The following is an 11,281-nucleotide window of genomic DNA, read 5'->3' on the forward strand; positions in this document are numbered from 1 at the left end:
CAGGGAGCTAGAGTCAGAAGCAGGGCTGGAACTCAAACCCGGGCCCTCTGACCTGGGATGTAGGCATTCCAAGTGGTCTCTTAACAACTGCATCAAATGCCTATCCATGACTTTAAAAAAAATACTGACAAGACCACGTGTTGGAGAGGAAGTGGAATGCTCACATGGTGCTGGTGGAAATGTGAAGTTGTACAGCCATTCTGGCAAACAGCATGGCAGTTTCGTTTAAAGATTAGTATGATATTTTTCACCTTGCATAAAACATACACACAAAAATGCAGTACAAAAACATCACAGAATATCACCAAGATGATTGCCAGAGATCCATGAAGCTTGAAGGCGGTGGGCCTTGGATTAATATTTTACCATCAGTCTTCCTGGAAGGACTATGGAGGCAATCTGAAACGTGCTCAACAAATCCTGCCACGCACCTGATCATTACCTTGGAAAAACGTTAACTTTTTCTCATGCTGTTCATTTTCACCTTAAAAAATCCACACTTGTCAATCTCTAACAAAGTAGCCACCTGAGCTCTGAAGGGTTTTATGGCATCTTGTGTTCAGGAAATCACCATTTCTGCCTCCCTTTCGTGCCTTACATGATAGACCCACATGGTCCAAGGAGCCATGACATAATTGTGCCACATACCCTACTATAAAATGATAATTTTTAAATATATGCTTGGAAACATTTTGCAGTGTTATAGAACTTCTATTTATGGGGTTCAATAAAATCTTGTACACATATTCCAGAGGAAATAGTCACCAGTATGTCATCATCTCATTTTATAGTATAATTTTTACTCCTGGACCCTTTGAGTGTAGAGAAACATCTTAGCTTATTTGAAGGGGTTATGAAACCTTGGGAATCTCATGGAGCTCAATCTTAAAGGGTTTTTTTTTTATTTTCTGACAGTGTCCTTCAATTAAAACCTTAAATTGGAATGAGATTGAATTGATTTTAACTGTGGTTCTATTTATCACCCTGACTCCATCTTATTAGAAAAAGACATTGGAATGTGTTCCTGCTAAAGTCTGATCACCAGACTCTGCGCACCTGAGCTCATTAACCCTGCAGGGTGATCAAAACAGGTAAGATGCACAGCTGAGTGTGTGGAGGGGGCAGAGGGGGTGCACAGAGCAGATAGGCAGTCTCAGCCGAGTGTCTACACTGAGACTGCTAAGGACTCTGCTCTTTGGGTAATTTTTTCTCCTCTTTTAGGAAGGGGCATGGCTTAATTACTGAAAGAGTTGTTAGACTTCCCAAGTCACATGTGTGAGGAACTACATGACAAAAACAATAGCCACTGTTTACACAGAGCCTGTGCATGCTAGAAACACTCCCATGTTTGGTACGTATGCCTCATCTGTATTTCACATGTGATGTCTCCATGAGCTAGATAGAGTGATTGTGAATATTGTATAGCTGAGATCATTGGAGCTAAGCCTTGCTATATGCTCAGGCTCAGACAGGTGGTAAATGGTGGATCACAGACATAAATCCAACCAGTCTGACTTCAGAGTCCACAGACACCATCAGCTGATCTGCTAATATTTTTTAAAACATTTATTTTGGTGATAAATTACCAGTTTAAAGATAGAACTGAGATAACTTTGTTTATAATCCACCAAGACTGTTTTTGAAAAGTCTGATTTCCACTTTAATGCAATCGATTTTAAATTCACCAAAATCTAAATAGGGAATGCTTATTATGAATTTATCTTTTAATCGGGATTATGAAAATAAAATCCAAATACGACATTGCCCATTCCACCTAGAAAACTCAAAAATGAGGTTAAAATGAAGCAATGCTACCTGGAACATGTTGCCGTTTTTAATGCACAGGAAAGTGTGTGTTTCTGTGGGAGCCTGGCCACGGTACCCATGACCCAGCCATGGCTGGGATGTGGAGGGATGAAGGAGATGGCAGGGGTGGCTCCAGGAAGGTCTGAGGTGGACTGGACTAATGAAGGGAGAACAGGAAGTATTGGGATTGATCCGTATGTTTTAATAATGACAGCAGTGTTAGTTGAGATTCGTGAAGGTACTAATATTTGTGACAAATAATTTTTCTTGCTATTTTCCTCAGATATTTACTGTATTACTCTTTTCCCTACAAGATGAATAAAAACAAACAGCACCACGCCAGTGACGTAAGATACACCCTTTTCTCTGAAGTCGTCATTGGAGTCTCCGCCAACACCATGCTTCTTCTCTTCCACGTCCTCACGTTTTTCCTCCAGCACAGACCCAAGCCCTTGGACCTGACCATTGGTCTCTTGGCCCTCATCCACCTGGTGATGCTGCTAATCATGGGCTTCCTCGTCACAGACATTTTCGGGTCTCGGGGTTTCTGGAATGACGTCATGTGTAAATCGGTTTTCTACTTGTACCGAATCCTGCGGGGTCTCTCCCTGTGCACCACCTGCCTGCTGAGTGTCCTCCAGGCCATCACCCTCAGCCCCAGGAGCTCCTGTCTGGCAAAGTTCAAGCAGATGCCCTCCCATCACAGCCTGTGTTCTCTCCTCTTCCTGTGGGTTGTCTACATCTTAACTAGCAGTCCCCTCATAATCACCACCATTGCCACTCCCAATCTGACCTCAGACAGTCTAATCTATGCCACTGAATTCTGCTCCATTAGGCCCATGAGTTATATCTTTATGCAGATGTTCTCCATGCTGGCGACCTTCCGAGAAGTCTTTGTGACAGGGCTCATGGCTGTCTCAAGTGGGTACATGGTGACTCTCCTGTGCAGGCACAGGAGGCAGTCCCAGCACCTTCACAGCACCAGGATTTCTGCAAGAGCTGCCCCAGAGCAAAGGGCCACCTGCACCATTCTCCTGCTCCTGTGCATCTTCATGTTCATGTCTATTTTGGACTACATTGTCTACTCCTCAAGAGCGATATGGATCAATGACCCAACTCTCCATTGTGTCCACATGCTGGTGATCAACGGCTATGCTACAGTCAGCCCACTGGTGTTCATCAGCACTGAAAAATGAATAATCACCTTTCTGAAATCCATTCGTGGTTATTGTATGGTTATTCAGTGATGGATAAATTCTCTCAAAATGCACCAACACATTGGTTTCAAAATCGTTATCAGAGGACACAGCATGTGCTTTCTGGATTCAACGACATTAGGAAGCTAACCTTTTCTCATTCAGCCCACTTACTTTGATAGATGTGCATGGCCAATGGTTAATAGGTAATTGAGCCATGTGCCTCTCTGACATACCTAATATTTCTGAGTATCTCCTAAAGAGAGACTGGTGAAATGGATCTCACGTGTTATGGCTTGGGGTAGCCCACAGACTTACAGGTACATGAACATTTGCAGCACTTTTAATAACTCAATATTCTTGGTGATCTGTATTTTACCTAACCAGCTATGTAACTGTTTATTACCATAAATTACCATATATTCCAGCAATTCTAATCCTATGTATATTCTTAAAAGTACTGAATGTAGGGACTCAGTTACCTATATACCAAAACCCATGGAAGCCTGATTTATAACAGTCAAAAGAGGTGGACACCACAGAGCAGCAGGTTATCTGCCCACAGCCCATATCAGAGGCCCCTGTGTGTGCTTCTGATCCAGCTTCCTGCTCACACACTCAGAGGGCAGTGGATGATGACCCAGGTGCTTGGTTTCCTGTCACCCATGTGGGAATCTCAGATGGAGCTCCTGGCTCCTGGCTTTGGCCTGGCCCAGCCATGGCTGTTAGGCCATTTGGAGAATGTTTCAACAGTTGGAAGATTCTCATTCTCTCTCTCTCTTTCTCTCTCTCTCTCTCTCCCTCCCCCCCTCCCTCTCTTCCTGTCTCTTTCTGTTACCTCCTCTCTGTATAATTCTGTCATTCAAATAAATAATAAATAAACCTTTTTTACAGTGGCAACAAGCCCATGTCCATAACCATATGAACATCGAAACAAAATGAGATGCTGTATATACAATGGAGTACTGTTCAGCTCTAACCAGGAAGACTCTGCTACACGGTGCTATTAGATGAATTTCCCTAAGATTATGCTAAGTGAAATAAGTCCATAACAAAAGAACAAATATTCTATGAATCTATTAATACAGTGTGGAATTTAGAGTAACCTGATTTACAGAGACAGAACCTAGAGAGGCAGTGCAGAGGATGAGGGAAGAGGGCATGGTTTAATGGATACAGGAGGAACAAGTTCCGGAGATGGTGCAGGTGAATCTCCATGGAGGTGGGAATGAACTTAAGGCCACTGAACTGTACATTTAAAAATGGTTAAAATGGTCGAATTTTGTTGTGCATATTTACAATAAAACATTACCAAGTACCTTCTTGCCAACCATGAAAAATATTCTGCATGAATTTATAAAGAAGAGTACTGTCAAGGGTGTAAAAGTGTGAACATGTAATTTTCAAAGACTTCGAGAATGTTACAGCACATCTGTGCAAAACAGTGATTTGAAGATTATTTCCTAAGTGTTCAGATTTTATTCTCAATTTCCTCAATGAAAGAAGAGGAGCTGTTGGGACTGAATCAGCTAAATGCTACAGTGTGTATCTCAGCCGTCAAGAGACTTTTAGCATTACCTGAGGCAGCTCCAGTGTCATAAACCTTTAGTTGAAATTATTTATATGAGGCCCAAAGACAGAATCTAAATAGGAAACTACACACAGAAAATACCTATCTCTTACAGGCCAGTCCACTGCAGTGGCTTTCAATGTGGTAAGCCTGGGCTTCAGCAGAAGTCAACTTGTGAAGAGCCCTGGCAGCTATGCAAAGAGTTGGATCACTGGAAATGGACCTGCCCTGGAGTCGAAGGATGCTCAGGTCAGAGCCACAGATCTTATTGGCTCTAAGCTGAAAAGCCCTTCACTCAGCCCAACTTCCAAAGTGAACACTGCAGCTGAGGGGACAGCCAAGTAGGGTCAGCAACATTGCAGGCAGAACTGTACATTTCTTGTTAGAGATGCCCCCTGCCTTTACCTGGCCAGCTCTCCTCCCAGGCCAGCCAAGTAATGAAAGTCAACAGAGTGCCTTCCCCTAGGAGGTTCACACCTCCCTTAGGATATACCCCATGTGAAGAGATAGATACGTCTGGGCCTCTTAACTTACAAGGCCTAAAGCCCAACAGACAATTATCAAGCCCCTTCTGTCAGGTTCTATTTGCCTCTCAATCAGAAAACTTAATTGTAGCTTAGACAGCACCTTTCTTAGCTCCTCTAGTAATGACTCTGTCCATTGTTCTAGACCCTGTCTAGTGCACTTGGGCCTCATTCCTTTGTAATCATAACCTCTACTCTACCTCCAATGGCTCTACTCCCAACCTGTGTGTACTGATGGTCCTCTTCCCCACTTAATGCTGTATAATTGTTCAGACCTGGTTAATGTCACTCTTAGGATCATTGGTCACTATCCTCACCCTGTCTTTTATGACCTTGTCTAAATATGATCAGACTCGGCGAACGTGGAAGGCTTCCATAGCCTTGGCAACTCATGATGAGAGCCCAGGGTGGTTACTGGCGCCATAAACTAGAGTGTCAATTTGTTGGGTCAACAACAGGAGTCACTGTGTACTTGCTCCTCATGTGGGATCTCTGTCCTTAATGTGCTGTACATTTTGATTTAATGCTATAACTAGTACTCCAACAGAATGTTTCACTTTGTGTTTCTATGTGGGTGCAAACTGTTGAAATCTTTACTTAATATATACTAAATTGATCTTCTGTATATAAAGAGAATTGAAAATGAATCTTGATGTGGTGGAGGAACTATTCTGTGTTACACCTGAGTGATGGATACACGAGTATATGGATTTGTCATGACATGGAATTTGGTATTGAAAGAGTGGACTTCAATGTTTACAAAACAAAAACAACCAAAAAAGGAAACAGACCTAAGAAACAAGAAATGTTTCATCCAAAAATTGTGAGGCTGCGGTTGTGTCTCTCTGTGTGTAATGTTATTCAGCAATTCAAAAAGAATGAATTTCTATTGCTTGCAACAGAATGATTGGAACCGGAAGACATCCAGTTGAGTAAAATAAGCTGAACACAGAAAGGCAAGTATCGCATGTTCACCCTCATATGTTGGAGCTAAACTAAAAAAGAAACAAACGCCCATGTGTATCACGTCTGCTGCAAACAGTGTATTTTCAAGCTTTAAATTCTGTCAAACAACTTGGTAGGAATTATATACTGCTATGGTTTAATGATTATGTCACTAATTTAGAATTTATATGAGTGAGGTTGAACATCTTTTTACTGATTACTGTATAAAGCCTTTGTCTATTTTTATGCTGGACTATAGTCCTTTTACTGTCTGTCGAACTCTATTTCCTGGAGCATTCAACCTTGGACTACAATGTAAGTTACAAATAAGTTAGCTCAAAATAATAAATATTATATGGAAAAAAGAAAAATTCATAACAGTATTAGACTATAACTCAATGCATAAAATATATGACCACATACTGATATAAATAAGTGATTCATGTATAAATAAATTAGAAGAGAAACATCTTACGGACAGATTTGAAATAATGTGTGCAGACAGATCCCCCCTAAAGCCCTCCCCCTCCAGGGCTGCACTGGGCCTTGCTTTAGAGGAGCAAACAGATGGGGGAGAAGGACTGCACTCCCTGATGCTCTCTGCTGTGTCATCCAGTCCTCCCCTGGCCCACTGACCCCAAGCTTCAGATTACACCTGTTATAATTGTTAGTTCTTGTATTTCCATTTTTCCTCTGCAAATGACTCATCCATTCTACCTATTTTCATTGGGAATACGTTGTAAAGTGGGGTCTTCCAACTCCACGGAGCATCAGTGCATCTACATGAAATGAGTGTACTGACTTTTGAATATAGGTCACATGGTCCCCTTTTGTCCCCGGTCTCCTAACGCTTCTTACAATTTAGCAAAACGTGCACTGGGGACTGAGCAGAACTTTATCTTATTTCTCAGACAGGGCCTGCTCTGCTCCCACTCCACGGAGTTGAGCACAGCTCAGGATGAGTCTCAGCTGCATCCACGTTCAGCCAGTCTGGGATCTCCTCAACTCCTAACCCCAGCTCAGCCTCCAGTTTACCACTGAGAACTGCTTTTCTTTTTAATATCATTTTTGCAATTGACTGACATTTTGAAACACTGCAAGCTGAGAAGTCATGGAACACAAGACTACCAGCTACCAGGTAAGAGTGGACGTGGGAGGAGGGTGCTCCTCACACTGGAGGGCGAGGATCTCAGAGCCTCCAGGAGCCCTCAGAGGGCACCACGGGTCTCTCAGCCCAGGGCAGGGGCACTGCACAGTGCGGAGTGGTGGGGACTAAGCTGCTGTCAGGATCACAAGGAAAGAACTCGATGTCATCTACAGGGTGGGCCCCTTCTAACCCTCACACTGCTGTGTTAGGGACTAAGGAGTTCAGAGCTCAGCTCTCTCCAGACTCCTCTTGTGCAGCAGGGAATAAAGGACGTGAGGACACAGGTGACGTGTTCCACTGGGGACTCCAGGTTCTGAGCTGCCCACCGGGATCTGTCACCTCTGGGCAGACACTAAAATGACAGCCTGCAGAGAGATGAGCTCAGACCTCCTTCCCTTAAAACTGCAGGTTCCTCTCAGGTGCACAGAGTCCCCTGCACACGTCTGCCTGGTGAGTGGCTCTTTACTACACACGTGGGGAGCCAGGGGCAGGGGGCTTCTAGGCAGGAACTGGGGGACATGAGGTCGTGGGTGAGGGGTGTGCAGACATCAGCACCACCACTCTGCTTGACTCAGAAGAGGGTCTCTGTGTAATGCAGGGGGGAAGTTGCCTAGCGTGCTTGCTCTCTAGACTACAAAATACATAAAAGCATACATTTCCTTTAGGGTCAAATGCACAATTTTGGTCTCAGTTTTCCTGAATAAATCATCTTAATTGAGAAGCTGTACCCTTATGTATTATTATGTTACCTAGTGATTTAAACTAAATCATTCCTTATTCTCAAGGAAGTTTTAAGTTTTACTTTCTTACTTTGTTAAATATACAGCTTAAATTCAGGTCTTATTAAAATACTCTGCTTTTCATAAATAAAATATGACTATTACTTTTATAAGGGATGTATATAGGTGGTGCATTTAAAAATAATTTTAGATTTGTGAGAAGTAAATTAGTTTCTTTGTTGCAAACATCATCTCACAGCATGTAACCTCACCTCCTGGGAAGTACTTCCATGTGCTTTCTTGTGAAAGCTTTCTTGTCCCAGTTCAAATTTCACAGATGACAAATTATGTGCCGTCCTGCAGCCTGTGCTCTGCTAGTTCAAAAATTTCAAGTAAGAGGACAGGGAGGCCGGCGCCACGACTCAATAGGCTAATCCTCTGCCTGCGGCGCTGGCACACCAGATTCTAGTCTCGGTTGCCCCTCTTCCAGGCCAGCTCTCTGCTGTGGCCCAGGAAGGCAGTGGAGGATGGCCCAAGTCCTTGGGCCCTGCACCCGCATGGGAGACCAGGAAAAGCACCTGGCTCCTGGCTTTGGATCAGCGCTGTTCGCCGGCTGCAGCAGCCATGGGGGTGGTGAACCAACAGAAAAAGGAAGACCTTCCTCTCTTTCTCTCTCTCTCTCACTGTCCACTCTGCCTGCCAAAAAAAAGAGGACAGGGATGGTGAAGATTCCATGACAACAAATATTTTTTAAATGGAGAAGCTGCTGGTTTCCCCTGCTGACTCCAAAACTCTAGAACCAAAATCTCTAAGAACTAGAGAGCAGGAAGACCCGTGTTTGTTCCTCTCTTCCCCACGCATTACCCATGTATTAAAACCCCCTGCCCATTCGTTAGTCAGGAACATCCCTGGACCACACATGCAGGCCACGGGAAACCTGCTCTGTGCTGATTCCTGTGCTGTTTCAGAATTTTTGAAGCATGTTCTTTTCATGAACTCACATGAACAGGTGAATGTCAACCTGTGCCCTGTCACTCAGACACAGAGACTATGGTGATGAAGGAAAGCTCGTGTGACCGCATCCATCCCTGGTGGCCCAGGGAGCAGGGTCTGCTGCAAGACTGCCTTTCCTGGTAAGGACAGTCAGCGCCAACGAAGCTCCTTGGGCTCCTTGCCCTTTATTTTCAAAGGATCCTAACACTTCTCCTGACCTTTCTTTCTTTAAAAAAAACTGACTTATTAATTATATGAAAGGCAGAGTTAAAGAGAGAGAAGGAGAACTTCCCCCCACTGGTTCACTTCTCCAACAGCTACAACAGCCCAGGCTGGTGCAGGTCCCATCCAGGAGTACGGAGCTCCATCTGGGTCTCCCACATGGGTGGCAGAAGTGCAAGCACTTGGGCATCTTCTGCTGCCTTCCCAGGCACATCAGGAGGGAGCTGGATGGGATGTGGGGCAGCGAGGACACAAACCTGACATGGGGGTCCCTAGGGCAGCTTAACTCCCTGCACCTCCTGCCTGCCCCCTCTGCCAATCCTTAAGATATATTTTTTGTCTTTTTTGTTTTTTTATTATTTGACAGGCAGAGTTAGAGAGAGAGAGAGAGAGAGAGAGAGAGAGAGAGAGAGAAAGGTCTTCCTTCCATTGGTTCACCCCCCAAATGGCCGCTACAGCTGGTGTGCTGAGCCAATCTGAAGCCAGGAGCCAGGTGCTTCCTCCTGGTCTCCCATGTGGGTGCAGGGGCCCAAGCACTTGGGCCATCCTCCACTGCCTTCTGGGCCACAGCAGAGAGCTGGACTGGAAGAGGAACAACCGGGACTAGAACCCGGTGCCCATATGGGATGCCGGCACTGCAGGCAGAGGATTAACCAAGTGAGCCATGGCACCGGCCTCAAGATATATTTTTAAAACTCTGATTATCTCACTGTTATAGCTGCAAGTGTGAACCCTGATCTGTACTCCACAATCCTTGGACTTCACAGTGATAGCTGTTCATTCTCACCCCTACTTTTTACAAAAAGCTGCCATTTGTTTGCCTAAATGTCCTCTGGGTGTTTCCTCCTCACACCCACAGGCTCCTGTATTTCCCAGCCTCTCTGCACACAGCACCAACCTCTGCGTGGAGATGATGTCTCCTTCCCAGCTGTGCCTGCCGCTCCCCCAGGGCTCTTTACAGTTTCCCAGCTGGAACTGGTGTGTGGTACAGAGAGCAGCTGGTGCTGTTTAACCTGAGTCTCCACCCCACATGCACGTAGCATGCCAGGCTCACCCCTGAATCCCTCTTTTCTAACATAGGAAAGTGATGACAGACATAGTGAAGTTCAGCTATGGTGATAGGACAACCTGAAGAGTATTCCTCACATATGTTAGTCTGAGCACATACTGCTAAGAGCTGGGCACTCGTGTTATTCACACATCATCTCTATGCCAGGGGGTGTGTATGATTATACTCAGGAAGAAGAAGAGAATCAGGCTAGACCTCCAGCCCTTCCCTCATCCCTCTGTCTGTCCACACACTGAGAGGTTTCCTCCTCCTGTTGCCCCTCTGCTCCTCACCTGACATGGCCTCAGGTGCACTGGCCAAGCACTGGTCACTAGTAGGGGCCCACTGGATGTTGCCATGCATCACAGCATCATCTGTTTTCTGGACAACAGTGGGTAAGGCTATGTCTAAATGATTGTCTCCGTGATGTACAAGTTACAGGGAGTCTGAACTGTCATCTTTCTCCCTAGGAGCCACAACCTTCACCGTCAGCTCTAACAAATCAGTGCTCAGATATTTCTTTAGATCTCTTACTCCATGGATGCTTATTTCCACCTAATCTGTCCACTTGGCCTTTCCTTTCTTTTAGCCAAGGCGCCCTCTCCAATGTGAGTCATTGCAGAGTTCCTTACTGCCTGTTATGAGACACAGGATGCCACGTCTCCTGGGCTGCCGGTTTCCTGCTGAGTGTTCGGTGTGACTTCGGTGATGCTTCTCTGGCACAGACAAGGGCAGCCTCAGCACCGGCAACCGGAATGGCCTCACCCTGCCGAGGGCAGAGAGCTCCCTCCTGTCCCCTGGTCTCCTAGGCTGTGCTGTGCTGGTCAGATGTGTGTGTGTGTGTGACAAGGCACAGCTGGGAGAAGATGTGCTACAGGCTTTGCTTTTAATCTGAAGGGCTCATAGTCACCAGTATCCTGTGTCTTAAAATGACATATTAGACCTCAATTGTATATTAAGTATTATATATAATAATGACATCTCTCATAGTATTCACAAACATTTAAGAGGGATATATTTTACGTGACTGGTTCACTGAGTTGTGCATGATCCGACATGTGAACACTGCTGGTGACTAGAGAAACATGTTCTGTGCCTCTCCTGGGGCTGC

General features: G+C 45.0%; 1 protein-coding gene across 1 annotated transcript; it reads left to right on the top strand.

Moving 5' to 3' along the window:
• The first annotated feature begins 2,120 nt into the window (after window positions 1-2,120).
• LOC133766206 (vomeronasal type-1 receptor 45-like) lies at window positions 2,121-3,002 on the top strand. Its single transcript, XM_062199925.1, has one exon. It carries the CDS (start codon window positions 2,121-2,123, stop codon window positions 3,000-3,002), a length of 882 nt encoding a protein of 293 aa, XP_062055909.1.
• The last annotated feature ends 8,279 nt before the right edge of the window (window positions 3,003-11,281 follow it).

Source organism: Lepus europaeus, chromosome 9, assembly GCF_033115175.1.
Source record: "Lepus europaeus isolate LE1 chromosome 9, mLepTim1.pri, whole genome shotgun sequence".
Taxonomy (NCBI): Eukaryota; Metazoa; Chordata; class Mammalia; order Lagomorpha; family Leporidae; genus Lepus; species Lepus europaeus.

Coding starts and splice junctions, on each gene's coding strand:
- LOC133766206 (XM_062199925.1), top strand. CDS start 2,121: ATGAATAAAAACAAACAGCACCACGCCAGTGACGTAAGATACACCCTT.